The following is a 17661-nucleotide window of genomic DNA, read 5'->3' on the forward strand; positions in this document are numbered from 1 at the left end:
CTAAATGTTTCCCGTATTACACTTTTTTAATACAGTTTTGTTCTTCCTGTGTTCTTACTCTTTACTTCCCATTAGTACTTTTAAAGTAGTCTTGTTGCTCCTTTTGTTATCTAAGAATAATGACAACAGATCTACAGATTTCATAATACCCTGCAAAAAAGCACTTGTCTGAAAATTAGTAGGTTCTATGCTGTAACGGATGTTTTGGAAGGAAGTAAATATGATTAAAGTTGCATGTGTGCAAAGGGGAAAAGTCATAGAAGAAATAATATTTCAGAGTTTCTGTATTGGCTTGAATTGTTGGGCAAGAATTTGTGTTTTGTTGCATCAGCTACACCCAACAGTTTAGGATGAATTGCTGGGTATACTCCTGCTGGATATTCCACTTGGCGGTTTTTAGTAGATGTGTATTGCAGATTTCTCAGTTCTCTGTTTGCTTTCTTCTGAGTGTCCTTCCTGAAAGTCATTATAGTAGGAGGAAAGAAGTTCTGATTTCACAGACATCCTGATTTTATTAATTTCTTTATTAATAATTGTAATGATTGAATGGAAGGAAGATGAATCTCATATAAATTAACTTAGATATGTTTCCTTGAACGGTGGATCCAAGTGCGGTGAAGAGAAAGTCAATTTATTTAGGCAGTTCCTGCTTCATGGCCTCTAGAAAAAAAGCTAATCTTAATCCCTAACACAAAGGAAACAAAGGTATTTGTTTTAACTAGATGTGCGTGTATATTTTGCTAGCAAAAAAGAGTGATTGTTTTATTTCCTGAAACATGACTGAGCCTTAGGAGGACTTTATAGGAGGGTGTGACCTCTATAGATGCTGAGAGCTTAGATTTAATTATAGCCAAACAATTAATTTCATGAGCAACTGTTGAAAACAAAATGTCTGATTAATATTTAACTGTCATTAGTATCTCTAAAGGCTTCCTTTGGTTGGTGTGTTTTTCCTATCTATTTGCAAGTTGTTGAGAACTTAGGAAGTTGTTGAGATAAAAAGTCAAGGTGGTGCCACAGCTCTTATGTTTTCCAATCACCTGTTTAAATATGTCACTTTTTAAATGTGAGAGACTTTTCTCTAAAATGGCTTTTTGCTTGTTTGATTTTTGTCTTTAAGATAAAGCACCTTTGTCAAAAAGTCTGTTACTAGTCCCAAGTGCCATCTCGATTCTATTGACTCTGCTCTTCCAACATTATCAGAAGTTCTTTGCATATAACCTACAAGCTATAAAAGAGGATTTTCAGGTAAGAGCCAGTTCATTTTGTGTGGAAAGAGACTGCAATCTGTGGTCTTCTATGCAATTTTTTTCCCCTCAGTCTGTTTCTCCTCTGGTTCTTTCCCTTTGTTCACTGTAGACCAGTTTGTTCGTACCTTTTATTATGTCACCCCAGTATGCTACGTTTTGGAAGAAGTTGGAAAAACTGATCTGAAACGATCAACGTAGCTTTTCACTTCTTTCTTTTGTCTGGGAAATTATTTGGTTTGTAACATTTTTCCTTCCAGCCACTGGCATTTGGAAGCTTGCTGTGAATGAAGAGTGATTCAATTCATGTAATAATAGAAGTATTTTCATATGAATGTCAATATCTTACTGTGCTTAGTTTTTGAGGCGGAAGAGGGCTATTGTGATCAGGTACTCTGATTATGTATGACTCACAACAGAGGCCATAATTTTCACTCTGTAACTTCTGTTGTAGTTAGTTGTGTGAAACTAAAATTTGCCTGTTGAATAGAACTGCTGCTTCTAATTTGAAGATTCCAAGTGATGGGGGAGTTTGTCAAGCTCCTCAGTAATCTGCTGAATTGGTTAATTATCTTACTAGACATTTCTTGCTCATTCCCAGTGCAAACTGAGATACTTTATCTTTTAGGTATTGCACCTTGTAAGATTTTGTTCTCAGTTTAATTAAGAATCCTCCAGTATCAGTTGTAATTAGCAAAATAATGCACTTAGAAGTGATTAGATAAGTTTTGTGGAGAATTGTTTTTGTGGTTTTTTTTTTTTTTAATTTTTGGAAATTATAAACTACCGCTCAACAGGGCCAGCAAATGCCTCTGTAATTATCCTACCCCACATGTTTTACAGTTGCATCAAAAAAAAGTATGTAGTCAGCTTAATGTCTTTGAGGATGCCGGCTGTAGCCTGTAAGTCTTTAAAGATTATAAGACCTAGCTAGTGATACTCTGTGCTGTTGCACTGTCTGTGATCTTTCTTGTCAAGAACAAGAACTTTATTGTAATAATGTAGATTACAACTCTGCAAGAGCACTGCTCATATTTTCCAAGTGTCTTGCTAATGGTGTGCAGCAAAAATACATAAATTAACCTCTGCCTTTTAAAAATGTTACAACCAAGTGTTTGGGCGGGGGGGGAGAAAGTCTGAGAAACTATTCAAGTTTTAAATGGAAATTTTGTGGGTTTGGGCTTTGTTTGCTTATTTGTTTGTTTCACAGTTTGTCTTTAGAAGAGTTGTCTCTTTCCATTTGTTTGATCTGCTGAAAAACAGTAGTAGCAGTGTTCTAATCAAAGAAACCATCTTTACTGTGTCTTAAGCATAAACATTTTCAAGTATCTGTAGAAGCTATGATACTTTTATTGTGGTGCTTTGGGGAATTTGTCGGTTTGTGTTCTTTTCTTTCCTGAAATTGTTGTTTCATTTATTGTCATAGCCTTTGGAATAAGCTATATACACTATATAATTGTGTACCTCTGAGATCAGGGAGCACAGATAGTTTAACTCCTGTCTGATGCTAATATTCAAATGAGAACACTTAAAAGAAAATTTATTTAGAATAAATTCGTCTGCAGGGATGAGTTTAATGGACTGGAATTTTTTCAGGGGCTGAACAGACATTTTGGATATTGGATACTAACACTTGTTTAAGCTGGTAGAAAGCATAGGAAATAAAGTGTGCAGTTGAAGAGTGCATTTGATTTGGAAGGCAAAATATGTACTGTCCAAAACTAAAACATCTTTTTCTCCATGAAGGGGACCCTCAAGAATGGTGAAGATGCTGTGTGTAAAATTAAGATCTTGATTACATTAAACCTATGTATTTTTTAAGCTGGCTAAAGTAAAGAGCAATTATGTTTAGAAGCCTTCCATAGTCTGTGCAAGGGCTGTTCAGTTAATGTGTATCATGAAATGTTCAGTTGCAATCTGAGGATTGGGGACTACTTGGAAGAGATGGCATCCACCTGACCAAGTGGGACAAAAGCATCTTTGCTAACAGGCAGACCAGTCTGGTGAGGAGAACTTTAAGACAGGAACAACACCGGAGGGAGATGGCAACCCGCAGTCACGTGAGGAGGCAGTGGACTGGGTTGGCCAGCAACAGGTACAGGGTGATGTGAACTGAAGGGATCTTGCCATCAACATAACGGGACTGAAAAGGACCTACTTCAAGTGTATGCACATAAATGATGAAGTGCCTACGGACAGCATTATGTGGAACACTCCCATATGTTTTCTGGGAAATCAGCATGACTGGGTGCCTCTCTGAAGTGGCTATAAGCTAATGTGTGCTACATAGGGACCAAATAAGAGGAATTAAAGGTCATATGCCATTACAGGGCTACGATCTCACTGGGGTCAGGGAGATGTGGTGGGTTAGCTCACGTGATAGGAGTGCAAGGGAAGCCTTGGGGTGGATCTCACCAGTGTGTGTAAATACCTGATGAGGGGGAGCAAAGAAGAGAGTGCCAGGCCCAGTGAAAGGACAAGACACAATGAGCACCAATTGAAATACAAGAAATACCATTTAAAGAAAAAGCTTTTTTACTACAAGACTGATGGAACAGAGGAACAGTTTCCCCAGAGAAGTTGTTTAGTCTCCATCCTTGAAGATAGTCAAAACCAGACTGGACATGGTCAGTTAATATCCTGCACTAGTTGACTTTGTTTTGAGTGAGGATGCTAGACTGGATGATCTCCAGAGGTTTCTTCCTACCTCAGCCATTCTGTGAAAGCATGCCTGACCAGCTGGTTTTTTTCTTCCATGAGGCAAGTGGTGCTACAAGGGGGAGTCAGTGGATTTTGCATACCTTGACTTTAGCAAGGCCTTTAACCCAGTCTCCCATTGTGTCCTTGAAGCCAAATTGGTGAGGTATGTACTGAATAACTGGACAACAAGATGGGTGGAAAATTGGCTGGACTCCCAATGGAGTTATGGTTATTAGTGCAAAGTCTATTTGGTGGGTATTAATTAGGGAAGGGCCCCTCAGAGATCAGTACTGGGACCAGTACTATTTAACGTCTTCATTAGTGACTTGAATGATGGGATGGAGTGCAATTTAAGCAAGTTTGAGGGTGATCCAAAATTAGTGAAACTGGTCAGTATGTTGGAAGGCAGAGCTGCTATTCAGAGAGACCTTGGCAAGCCCAAGAAATGGGCTGACAGGAACTTCATGAATTGGGAAGTCGTGCTTCTGGGATGGAATAACCCCAGCTGCAACCGTGCAGGCTGTGAGCGGGGCAAGTCAGAGGGTTGGACCGTGTGACATACAAGGAGAGGCTGAGAGAACTGGGTCTGCCCAGCCTCAAGAAGAGAAGGCAAAGAGGAGACACCTTATTGCTGTCTACAAGTAGCTCATCAGAAGCTATAGAGAAGCTGGAGCCAGACTTTGCTTGGAGGTGCACTGAGGTGGTGCATGAGGTAGTGGACACAAGGTGGAACGTGGGAAATTCTGCCTAGATGTAAGAGTTTGATTTAGTTTTTTAAACCATGGGGGTGGCCAAACATTGTCACAGGTTGCCCAGAGATGTTGTGGCATCTCCATCCTTTGAGGTGTTCAAGATTTGACTTGACATGGCCCTGAGCAAGCTGATCTGATTAGACCTCATTAGAGCAGTATGCTGGACTAATTGATATCTGGAGGTTGCTTCAAATGTTTTTTTCTGTAATTTTACAATTTACTAGGGTTATGATTTCCATTTTTATTTGTAAATGTGAAATAGGGACATAAAAATGTATTTTACTTCATTTCAACTGGAGATTTATTTTAAGAGGTAGATCCCTTCCTTGAATTTTTTTTTATTTTTAAGCAGACTTCTTGCACTCTCTATAACGTTCTACTAACTTTATTTCCTTCCTTAAATGTACTGCATTTCTGTTATCTGACTTCAGTACTACATTCACTCTGAGCACAAATTCTGTAAAGAATTTCCTTGAGGGAAGAGGGACTTAACATGATGATCTTTAACCTTCTAGATTTGGAGACTTGTGTGTGGGAGAACAATATGTCTTGATTTGAAAGATACATTCTGCAGCAGCCTGCTCATTTACAACTTTAGAATATTTGAAAGAAGATACGGCAGCAGAAAATTTTCAGTAAGTTCCAGTTAATTTTTTTTTTAACAGAAACTGTTTTCTACACTGTTTAGTATCTTGTAGTCTTGGGTTAATGTTGCAGTTTTATTACTAACATTTTGTATGGAAATACATGTTAAAGGGTTTTAAAGAGAATTTGGTTTCCATAAATCTAAATTTATATTGAGAATGTCTTGCAGTCAGTGGGTTACTCTAATTGAAGTTTGCAGCTGGATCAGTTGAAAGTTATCAGACCCATAGAATTTAATTTTCATAACAAACCTAACTTCATTCTTCAGTATCTAGACATGTAGATCTGGAATTTATGTTGTGCTAAAGATTTTATTTGTCTTAATTGAACTAGTATAGTGGTTTTCTTGTTTTTTCTTTTATTTAGACATACATGAAAACCTTATTTTTAAACTGTTGAATTAATTAAAATTAAACTTTTTCTTTCCAGTCCTTTTTATTGGGTGCTTGGATGCTCTCAGCTTTGTTTGATCTTCTCCTTGTAGAAATCGTTCAATATATATTTGGCATCACCATCAACAGCTTGCCTTCTGGTTTGTAAGTAGCTCCTAATGGATTGATCATTTTAGATATGATTTCAAGGGATTATTTTGTGGACATTTTAATTTAAAAAAAAACTTTCTTCATGTAATCCTTCAAATTAAATTTAATCCTCTTTTGAACTACAGTGTAAAGGTTCTTGGCACAACTATTATGTTTTCAAACATTAATTTCCTAGTTGTAATCTGTGGTTAATTAATTTATAATGTATCTATATAATTATTACTTTCCATTCTGTTAGTCCCATTTCCACTGTCAGCATGATTGAAACACAGCTTGCAGTGCAGAAATTATTGCTCTATTTGGTTTTGTTCAGTTAGGTAAATCTGAAAACTGAAATCAGGTTGGTGCTGATTTCTTTCTTAAATCACAAAGACAGCACAACTGTAATTCATGTCTTTATGTTCACTTTAAAATGCATATGCAGTTATATGCATTTCATACTGGTATTTCGTATATTTGTGTTTCAAAAATTGAGCGCTAGAGCATGTTGTTCCATTTAGTGCTTGTATCTGAAGTTCTTAAAGCTTTAAGGTATTTAGTGGTTCAGCTTCACATAACCTGTATTTGAGATTTCTGTTCTTAATAAGAGATGTACATGTTACAGTGGAACTGTAGAGCTTGCAGAGCCTTTGTGGTTAAGCTTCTGACAGTCGAGATGAGCCTTGTACAGACTTGAGTTTCCATGTGTCACACACTCTGAGGTAATAATAAAATCTCTTGGAGCGAGATTTTCAGTATCAAACACCATATTAGGCTTTTTTATTTCTACTTTTTTAGTGTGTCTCTTGAAAGCTGATTTAAGCTTGGGTAGTTCTGCAGTTACTCATCATGTTTGCTACCTTCAAGTTTGTTGCTGGGACATAGGCTCCCAGTGTGTTTGGACACATTCAGTATTTTCATCTGTGTAAACAGATATTTTGTGCAAGAGTAGGGTGTAACAAACCTGCACATCATACCCATAGGGTATGACTATTATACCTTTTGATGGTATTTTTATCCAGGACTTCAGAATATTGTCAGTTACAAAGGAATCTGCATCAAAGAAGTTTTTAGTTGAACAAAATATAAATGTTACCTACATATGCTTTCTCTTTAAGTCATGCTAACATTGATCTTGAGAGAATTAAGCTAATTTTATTAGTGTGAGATATACAGTAGTTTCAGGAGCATTTGGCTGTGTGTATATAAAAAATTAATATATACATTGCATCATAATTCTTCAGTGTTGTCTGCTTTATTATACTAATAGTCACTTTTTATGTCTGACTATTCACAATCTTTGATATGACAAAAGCATCAGAAAGCTTAACACTGATACTAGGCTTTAGTTAATTTCAGATTTACAAAAGCTGTTGAGCAAATATAAAGAGATGCAATTATTATTCTGCTTCTCTCATATTTACAGTGCAACAAGTATATCTGTTACTTCTGGCTATAGAACATTCTTCAAAATGGTAGAATTCAGAAAAAGAATCACTTGTTTACATTATAAAAGTCCCCTGACATTTTTTCTTTTTATATCATTTCACTGTTCATATTACTGAGTGACCTTACACTTCCAGTTCGAAAACTTTTCCTGCGCACGCTTCGAAGGTAATTGCGATAAAGGATTACACTGATGACTCTCGCCTGAAATTGTTTAGAAACAATGTAGTACAGTATAACGTCCAAGCATGTACTGAGATTCATGAGAAAGGTGGTAAAGGCTGCCCAGGGGTTGTAAGTTTTAGCTTCATCTTGCAACATCAGGAAGGCGAAGCAAATGTGGAAGGGTACAAAGCAGATGAGTACTTGAGCAATCAGAGTAACTATAATTCTTATGGATCTCTCCTTGGCTTTAGGCTTCAGTTTGGAAGTCTTGCCGCGGATAAAATTGTAAATAATGACTAGGTAACACCCCATCATGATAAACAAGGGAATCAAAAAGAAAAAAATCAAGCGAGAAAAGTTCAATGTATTTACTTCCTTTAAATGGATGATATCAAGCATTTTCATGCAGGTGGTGAAATTAGAGGCTTTGTCTGGATCAGACTGTAAAAACAGCAATGGGGACGTTGTTACAAGGGTCATTATCCAGATTCCAGTGCAAGCCAGCACAGCTTTTTTTGTATTTTTTAGTTCTTTGACATGTTTGGGCTGGACAATAGCCATAAATCTGTCTACGCTTATAAAAGTGAGCAACCACAGAGCAATGGCTGGATAAAATATAGTGAAAGCACTGATAATTCGACAGAATGTATCTCCGAAAGGCCACATTTCTCTCCCATGGTAGATTATCCGAAAAGGCAAGGAAAATATAAAAATTATATCAAGTAATGCCACATTCATCATATATACAGTTATAGTTGTTCTCTTCTTGGTAGTGCAGCTGAAGACCCATAGTGCAGTGGCATTCACCAACAGTCCCACTGTGAATACAAAACTGTAGAAGACCAGTGATGCAATCCTGTATTCTTCAGGGTGGTGATTTCCAGGCATCATATTTTAATTGAATCTAGGAATAGTTGTTGCACTCCATGAATACCCTAACGGATAGATAAAATATGGAAAGTTATACTCGCTTAAATAAGAACTTTTTTTAAAAAAAAAAATGTTTGTTGTAGGACGGGGTTTAGCAATGAGATTGTATTTAGCTGTGAAAATGTGCTGGCTTTGTTGCTTTTTCTGACTACAAATAGATTACTGTGCTCTGGAGGAAGTACCTGTACTGTCAGACTTGTGAGAAACAGTATTTATAAGCGAGTTTTGAGTAAATATTTTTAATTACCTAAGAGATTTCTTATATAAGGAATCAGAAAGTCAAGATTGATCAGCTACGTTGAGTGTGCTTCAGCAGCTGATAATTAGATTGAAATAGCTGTAATTGAGGTAAGAAAGCTATTTTGGTGGATGACAAGCTGGACATGAGCCGGCAATGTGCGCTTGCAGCCCAGAAGGCCAACCATATCCTGGGCTGCATCAAAAGCAATGTGGCCAGCAGGTGAAGGGAGGGGATCCTGTCCCTCTACTCTGCTCTGCTGAGACCTCACCTGGAGTCCTGCGTCCAGCTCTGGAACCCTCAGCACAGGAAAGACATGGACCTGTTGGAGTGGGTCCAGAGGAGGGTCACAAAACTGCTCAGAGGGATGGAACGCCTCTCCTGTGAGGACAGGCCGAGAGACTTGGGGTTGTTCCACCAGGAGGAGGAAGGGCTCCAGGGAGACCTTCTTGCAGCCTTCCAGTACTTAAAGGGGGCTTCTAAGAAAGATGGGGAGAGGCTTTTTAGCAGGGCCTGTTGCAAAAGGACAAGGGGTAATGGTTTTAAACTAAAAGAGGGCAGATTTAGACTAGATCTAAGGAAGAAGTTTTTCATAATGAGTGTGGTGAAACACTGGCACAGGTTGCCCAGAGAGGTGGTAGATGCCCCATCCCTGGAAATATTCCAGGTCAGGTTGGAGGGGGCTCTGAGCAACCTGGTCTCGTTGAAGATGTCCCTGCTCATTGCAGGGACGTTGGACTAGATGACCTTCCAATCCAAACTATCCTATAATTCTACGACTAAAACTATTTACGAAAAGTAGTAAGTGAGCATGGCATGTAGTGACAGTTGGATATGCAAAGTCAAGTGTTGACTTTGCATTTTATCTGTACAGGAACTACTTAGCTCCCAAAAGAGTAGATGCATGCTGTTGCTCATAAAAGACACTAAAAAGCTATTTTAATAGCTACATAGCTTCTAATACAGTATTTGATCCCAGAGCATCAGAACCAACCACCTGACTCATGAATGAGATGAATAGGTTGATAAACTTCCTATTTAAAAAAAGGGTAAAGAAGATGGGAATCAGCACAGTCCCTGACCAGGGCCTGTGTGAACAGTATTTTTTTAGGGAGAAGATGCTGGCTGGTAGCCAGCTGCTCCAGAGCACAGTGCTTCTCTCAGCTTCTTGATGATAGGAGTTGGACATCTGAAATATCATTATGTGGACTCAGCTGATGAGACCTGAAAGAGATTATCCCCTGGTTTACTCTGGAGCCGTTTGAGGATGGCAAACTTTACCTGGTGTTTGCATGGGTGCTTTGGTTAACCCGCATCCCCCCACTTTCCTGGCTCTTGCTGTGGTCACAGTTTCATGACATTGCATGGGAGGGTTCCTCTTGTTTGGCCTGTGGCAGCTTTGTGAAAAGGAGGGGGGGGGAAGAGTTAGTCATTTGTCTCATCTCTCCACTTGTGACAGACAGCCAAGTAACTTCTATAGTATCAGTTAGGCACCAAAACTGTTCTCAAGAGCAGAAGAGTGCATAGCTCCTGTGTGTTTTACCTCCAAAAATGGACAATGCATTTAAAAAAAGCTTATTGTAACTGCTCATCTGGTTAATGCTTTCAGTGTAATGTTACCAGGTACTTTTTTCAGTGGTATAGGAATACATAGTGGATTGAACCAGTGTTTATTAATCTAGCATCCTGGTTTGACACTGGCAAATATCAGCTGCTTTTGAGAAGAGTGTCCATGGAGTAACTAACTTAAGTATGACCTATTAAATCTTTCTTCAGGTTAGTTTCTGCCTTGAAATGTGTAGTTTGTACTTCTGATTTTCCTACAGTTCTCCAGTTTACAGATCTAAAAAAAAATTATGTATACAAATATGTAGCCCTAAACTTTTGTCTCAAAGATTTTTTTTTTAGCTGTACAAAACAAACAGGTGTGTTTTCTGATCAGATGAGGTCGTTAGAAAACATAACAGAACGTATTTTTTGTATGTGAAAAGGTATGCGTACAATACTGATCAAAAAGAGTTTTGGAGGGCATGTGTATGAATGCCTCTAAAATACCTCATTGTGTGAAGAACACTAAAAATACAAAAATTAAAGAGTGATAGCAGACCTTATTGAAAGGTAGATGGCATATGCTTGGCAGAAAATTTTTGTAGCACATGCTTGTAGCACAGTTGAAATATTATCACAGAATCACAGAATCATTAAGGTTGGAAAAGACCTTTAAGATCATCAAGTCCAACCATCAACCCAACACCACCATGCCCACTGAACCATGTCCGGAAGCACCACGTCTACATGTTTTTTGAATACTTCTAGTGATGGTGACTCCACCATCTGGCATACTGTCCCATTTTCATTACTGTTGCATAAAATTGTCCAAATATTGCTTAATGCAGCCCACCCTGGCACATTTTAAGTGGTTTTTTCTCTTTTGTTCTGTTTTTTTCTCTCTTACTAGTGGTTGTGTATGACATAGTGCATGACTACCTGTCTCAGGATCCTGGCTGATTTAGCAGGTGAATATGAGTAGTAATGTGTAGGATAAGTAGAAGAATTCACTTTTTATAGATGAATGTCAATAAACAGCTTGGGTTTTGGTTTTGCTTTTCTCTCCTTTGCACTTGCAGCAACTGTAACCATTTCTGGTCAGGTCCTGTTTCTGAAATAACCAGCAGGCTGGTGTTGATGGGAAGAGAGGAAACTGAATCTGATGTGAGCTTCTAGCAGGAAAACCTGTGGTTCCATGCCTTGTTTGCTGGTTATTTCAAGTTTGTGCCACTTTTGAGATATATCAAAGAATGGACCTATTGTAACAAAAAGGGTTTTTTTTTGTTTAGGTGTTGAAGACACTGTTTCCAAACTTTGTGCGTTTAAATGCATGTCAGTGTTATAATTAGGTGTTTCTCCTAAATTTAATTTTTAAAAATCTAAAATTTAACATTTATGTAGGAAAGAAATAGTGAGATTTTTAAAAAGCGTGTAGTTACCTATCTGCATTTATACATGAATGCAGATGGTCTGCTTTTTCATCAGTACTTATCTGCATGGAGTTCAGGTTGGTATCTCCCAGGTCAGCCCAAGTAGATCTTGGTGCCTCTGAGTGGATGGTTTTGCCCTAGTTGCCATTTTTCATAATGGGAACACTTACTGATATTGATTAAAGTGCTTGCTTAAGAGCCCCTGGAGTCATTTGTTTTCTGGATGTCTGTCTGTGTTAATTCTGAATGATTACTCTGATGTTGGTCCGAATGTTTTATCAATCTGTTTTAATTTTTTAATGACAGCCAAGGTCCTGAATGTCTGATGTGAATTGATAAGCCCATCTAGGTGCTTTGTATGAGAACAAAGACTTTCAGAACAAAACCAGAATTAAATCTTTTCCTCCAGATTCTTAGTGTGACTTAGGCAACAGTAACTTCTTTTAAAGGATTGTGTGTGTATCTCTCTTCCCAAGCACCTTTTTTTTTCTTTGGCTGTCCCTTGCATTTGCTCACATTTCCCTGAGGAGGACGTGACTTTCAGTGAAGCACAGAAAGACCAAGCAGCAAGATCTTCTCCTGGTTTTAGTTTAATGAAAACAAACATTTTTCCTTTAGTGATAATGTACTTACCAATGCTTTTAGTTATTGCATATTTTTAAATTTATTATTAAAATTCTAAACAATTTATGGTATTTATGGTACTATGCTTTTAAAAATGCAATCATTTTGCTTTAAGTGTTATTTATAGAACGCTGCTGATACTTTGAAAGTGCATTAAAAAATTAATTTCTTTTCATTAGTTCTAGAATAAATGCCCGTGTTCAGCTTCTGAAGAAAGAAGTCTGTCTTAGCAACATACATAAACATCCAAGTTACTTTGTTAGTGTAGCAAAATGGATTGTTACTCACTTTTTGTGCACTACAGAGTTTTTTCAGAGATGCTCCTTTCATAGCCCCAAATCTGTAGAAGGTTTAGACTTCCTCTTCTCTGCTCAGCTTCACTTAGCTGAAATAGCTCCTCTTTGCAGGCAGGAAACGATGACGCAATCTAGCTTGTTCTGACCTTTTATTGGTCATACTTAAAAGTATCTTGCTAATATTTCACGTACATGTGGTGTCTATGAACTGATATTTCTAGTACCTTTGAACTGGCAAGCTTTTATAGTATTTCCAATGTGGTCAAACTGGTCTGTTGTGCTATATATCTTTTTAAAATACATTTTTAAATGTTTGTGGTATAATGAAAGCCTATTTTTGACTGATGTTTACATGCAAAGGTATCTGCAAAAATATGCATCTTGGTTATGCAAAAATTTCTAATACGCACAATGTAAATGTATTTTCTGTAGAGTGTAGCCTAGTTTTTGTGGAAATCCCCGTTGTATTTATATTGCCTAGGGTAGTAGTCAGTCTGAAAGTGACAAAAACTTGCAACATTTGAAATGAGAAGTTTGATTCACTTGAATACACAGCTTCATTTTTGCCTGTACATACCATGTTTTACTAACACAACAACGTTTCTATATTTTATTTGCTGTTTAAAATAATAACATGCCTATTTAAGAGCTTTGCAGAAAAATTCTGTATGAAGAGAAGTTTTAGCTTTTATTAAAATGGAGGAAAATCACTGAACTCTGTCACTGCAACAGGTGTCTTTGGTGGGATGAGAGTATTCACAAAGGCTAATAAGTAAAGACGATCAATTTCCTACCTTTTCTCTTTGTCAACTCAAAGATCCAACCTTTGAAAGAGCCATCAAAGGAGATCATTCCAAATTCCTTGTAGAGCACTTGCTAGTTCCAGGTCTTTGTCTTGGGGACATTGAAACACACTATAGAGAGTTTGTAACCTCGTAGCCTTCATTTTTTCCCCCCAATGAAGCAAAAAGAGGTATGTGTTGAGGAAGGGAACAGTAATGTTTTAGTCTCCTCCTGGCATGCAGTCAAGAATTTGCCAGGGTGTGCATGTGGTGCCCAAAGCAACAAAGTCCTGCAGTTCAGATGTAGCCAGAATCAGGTTTGTTTCCGGGGACATCTTTCTTCACTGACTGCAAAAGGGGCGTAGGTAAATGATCCTCACTTAGTGCTAAGATAACTTTTGTGGAAAATACCCTCTCTACTGGAGTCACGTAATTTATCTCAGCTGAATGGGTTTGTGGTAGTGTGTAGGTGTTTGCATAGGTCAGTGTGGTGGGTGAAGTAATCACAGGGAGGGACCTGGGTATGGTTTTCAGTGTATAGATTAATAAATTTGGTCTTTCCTGTTCAGGTGAACTAATACCAAACTTAATTTTTGTGATCATTCCAAAGACCTCTGAAATGCAATGAGTTGCAAATCCTACCCAGACCATCCTATAAAAATATAAATCTGTTAAAAAGTTCTCAGTATTTTAGGATTAAGGAGTATCTTAAAAGGACTAACCGGCATTGAAAATTCTTCAGTGGCTTTAACATTAGCAAAACAGCTCTGGAGCATGTTCCAGCAGGATGAGTCACTCATACTGTTTCAAGTTTAGTGAAAGCTCATTGAAATTCAGTGACATATATATTTTCAAAAAGTTTAAAAAAAAGTGTGTGGCTCCTGGAAGAGAATAGGCTTTTGAACTCTCCTAGGCAAGAGTGCTTTGTTTTGGGAAAAATAATGTACAGAAGTCCCTTCCAACCTGAACTGTGCTACGAACGTACCGAAACAGGCAAGTTGGATAGACAGTGCCCGCCTTAGCTAAAGAGGGATTATACAAGTAATTCTGGATTTGGCTGGAAACCCTGCGGATGTTGAGGCTGGGATCAGAAAAGCTGTGTGCAGTGAACTGCCTCTTGGCTTGCTGTCTTTTTGGGAGAGGGTCGGAAGGGCGAGGTTTTCTAGCTGTGTCTCTTTTTGTCTGAAGAGGGTGGCTGACATCTTGACCCTACAGGGGAGGTCATGCCTTGTGGGGGCGGCTGGAATCAAGTAGCAGGTTACGCAGGTGGATGACAGAAGCCCGGTGGAGTTTACTGGCACGGTAGCCGTCCAGCTGGTTTGCCATAGCGTACACAGGTCAGTCTTGTTCTGCTTTCACTCAGGCTTTGCACAGGCTGCCTGGTGGAGAAGAGGCAGCCAAACAGCTGTGCTGCTGACAGGCCTTCCCCCTGTGCGTGGAGGGGCTGCTCTGTCTGGCAGCGGTGCGCTCAAAGAGGTGTTCATGCTACCAGCAGGCATGTGCTAATTCTTGTCGAGGTGCTCAGACTGGCCGCAGCTGCAGGGTGATAAACATTTGGACGTGAACACCCCAGTGAAAAGTTGCACTAACTGTAGTCTGTGAGAGGTGGTGGGCTGCTCTGCTGTGCTGCATTCCCCTGGTGCTTCGGTTTCTGTCGTAGGAAGCACCTGACTCTATTTTTATTTTCTTTTCCTTCTTCTGTACTGTTTTATCAGCTAGAGATGAGTGTTTTGCACTGGTTTCGCTCAGATGGGTGAGTACTTCCACCGCTCCAGCTTTTACTAAAATAAATGCTCAGTGTCCTCCAAGGCCTTTTTTTGCGATTCTGAAGTTCAGGGAGTAAACAAGATCATTTTGGTGGCGTTATGTTGTGTTAAAGGCATTTTTGAGTAGTTAAAAGCTAAGCCAGTGTACTTCATGTCTGAGAATAAGGCAGAATGCACATGTGGTCTGTCACGGTGCCTTCACTAACTGGCGGAAAGGCTTAGCCAAAACGCGCTCGGTACTTTGCAACAAGGTGAAGGTGCAGCACTGAAGGGATTGTCTTCATGCTGTTGCTTTTGCAGGAGTAATGTACTGCTAGGTCTTTCTATTTCAGTAGTTTAGTCACGTACAGAAAAGTATGTTTTGCCTGTCCACTTACTGTGTAGCATCAGCTTTGTCCAGCTGATACAGAGAAGTTCTGCATGCAGAGGGGCAGAAGGATCACCCTCCGGTTCAGTTTGGTAAGGAATGGGCTTGAGCTTGTGTTCTCTTTCTCCTTCTAAACTCTCCATCATTTGGACCTATTGAAAAGAAAGAACTGAAGCTTCTTGCACAATCCAGTGCACCAGCGGTGCAGGAAGCAACTCTCCTATGTGTCAGTTTGTTAACTTAGCGGCTTGCTGTTGTGGGCAAGTTCACAGATGGTTTTGGGTTACTGTTCTCAACCTTGGTGAAATTATGCTTCATTTTATATTCCCATATTGTGTTGTACCATAGTGAAGTTTTAAGAATAGACTACTGGTTAAAAGTTGTCATGGCACTGAACGCATAAACTTAAATTGCAACTGCTTCCACACACGATTGCGTGTTACTCAGAGACTGCGTCATGGCATAGCTGTCTCCCCTCTCCCACTCCTCAACCTGCAAGTGAGTATAAATGCTGTGTGTAGCAGAGATTAAGGAATGGGAAACAGACCTGCTTAAGAGGACTGCAGCCTAGTTTGCTGTGCCTGACGTCCTAATTACTGTCACATTTTGCTTTCTCTTCTGTGTTTTGCTAGAATTTGGTATGGTTTGAAGAAGGAGTTCCTGATTTTTTTCTTCCAAAAAAAAATCAATAATGAAATTCACATTCCATGTTTCTCCTAGGTTTGTTGTTTTTCTTTTCTCCTTCCTTCTCTTGTATAGCCCGGACACACTCTGTGTCTCTAAAGACCCTAAAAATATACAGTGCATCTGGCCTGCAGTTCATCTGTTCAACCTTTGAAGAAGCAATACTTCAAAAATGAATTGACATGAAAGTTACATCTCTAAGGTGTCTGAGAGTGGGGTAGTGGACTAGAGACAGTGGTTTGTTATGCAGCAGCAACCTCAGAATGTATGTCTAATATTAGCTCATGGCAAATGCCAACACAGCTCCCTGCTTGTTGATGAACCCACACAGCCTTTGGCAGATTTCTTAAAATGTTGTGTCTGTGTTCTGCTTTCCACCTGTGTTCTGTTGTGTTGGGAAGCAACCTTTTATTTCCCAAAAAGTCCAGATTTCTCATGACAAATATTTCATAGTTGTTTAAAACCTGCATGAATACTCAGCTTTTTTCTTTTCTCTTTTAAATCTGTATGCATTGTCAGGAGCTATTGCAATGAGTGAGTTGTTCCAGTTTGGAAGTGTCTAGGAGAGCTTTTTCAAATACTCTTTCTGTACTAAGTAAGTGTTATTTTTACTATTAAACTGCTCTTAAAAGTCTCAGATGCGTAGGAGTACTGTTCTGAAACTTGATATGCCTCCCAGGGATCAAGTTAATGTTTTAAGAGAAATATCTTTATTGGGAGCTGCTTAAACTCAGATTCTTTTGATGAAGTCCATTGCAGAAGTAGGGAAAATCGTTTAGACTCCTCCAGAATTTGGGAGCTTGGACAACTTCTGCTCAGTTACTAGCCTGATATGTAATCAGAAATTAAATAATTAGAAACTCCTAAATACGCTTTAGCATGCCGGTGAAGTGTTTAATCAAAATTACCTGAAGTGAGAGTGAGCTGTGCAAGTATTTGAATTAGAATAAGCGCTGTCCTTTAAATTCAAGGGCACCTTGCTGCGTGTCACATTCCTGTGCATGATGCCCAGCCCCGGCAGGTAGCTTGCTTTGATGAAGTGCCAGTCTTCTAATGCTTTTCTGCCCTGTGGCACAGACTAACAAACACAATAGTGTGTCGAGGTTGTGAAGCTCAGTGTGCTGCGGTGGAGGTGGGCTGACTGGAGAGGGAACATTCAAGATGGTAAAGGGGCTGGCATTACCCAGGCCGGGACAAAGCAGCTCAATTCCTGCCACAGAGCAGTGAATCTGGTTAGTCAGGATCTCTGCAGCGCAGGGCTGCTTGGTGCGTAGGCTCAGCACTGTCCTCGGAGGGCAACGGAGGAGATGTTGAGTGTGAGTATGCTCAGTGCACCTGAACGCTGGGACAAAGCCAACTGATGCTGTGAGCTGGCAAAGACAAACAGCAGAGCTGGCTGCCAGCAGATGATTTCAGAGAAGTCACTGTCTTTGCAGGTACAGAGCTGGGTCCTGTCAGAGGACTCTCTACTTTCTGACCAACTATTCAACTACAAATATATGTATATATTTATATATACA

The 17661-nt window shown here is 39.2% G+C and overlaps 2 protein-coding genes across 2 annotated transcripts; one reads left to right on the top strand and one right to left on the bottom strand.

Annotated features, from left to right (window-relative positions):
* Positions 1-1120: 1120 nt before the first annotated feature.
* On the top strand, positions 1121-5884 carry LOC104625807 (ubiquitin-associated domain-containing protein 2; the record flags this gene model as incomplete). Its single annotated transcript, XM_010293545.1, has 3 exons — positions 1121-1248; positions 5215-5334; positions 5774-5884. Coding segments are annotated over 3 exons (359 nt in total), but the record flags the coding sequence as incomplete, so codon positions are not given.
* A 1517-nt stretch (positions 5885-7401) lies between these two features.
* On the bottom strand, positions 7402-12607 carry GPR18 (G protein-coupled receptor 18). The gene is made up of 2 exons (XM_010293544.1): positions 12535-12607; positions 7402-8411 (listed from the first exon to the last, which is right to left on the bottom strand). The coding sequence occupies exon 2, from the start codon at positions 8365-8367 to the stop codon at positions 7402-7404; it is 966 nt and encodes a 321-aa protein (XP_010291846.1). The 5' UTR covers positions 8368-8411; positions 12535-12607.
* Between the last annotated feature and the right edge of the window lie 5054 nt (positions 12608-17661).

Source organism: Phaethon lepturus, unplaced genomic scaffold (genome assembly GCF_000687285.1).
Source record: "Phaethon lepturus isolate BGI_N335 unplaced genomic scaffold, ASM68728v1 scaffold19858, whole genome shotgun sequence".
Lineage (NCBI taxonomy): Eukaryota > Metazoa > Chordata > Aves > Phaethontiformes > Phaethontidae > Phaethon > Phaethon lepturus.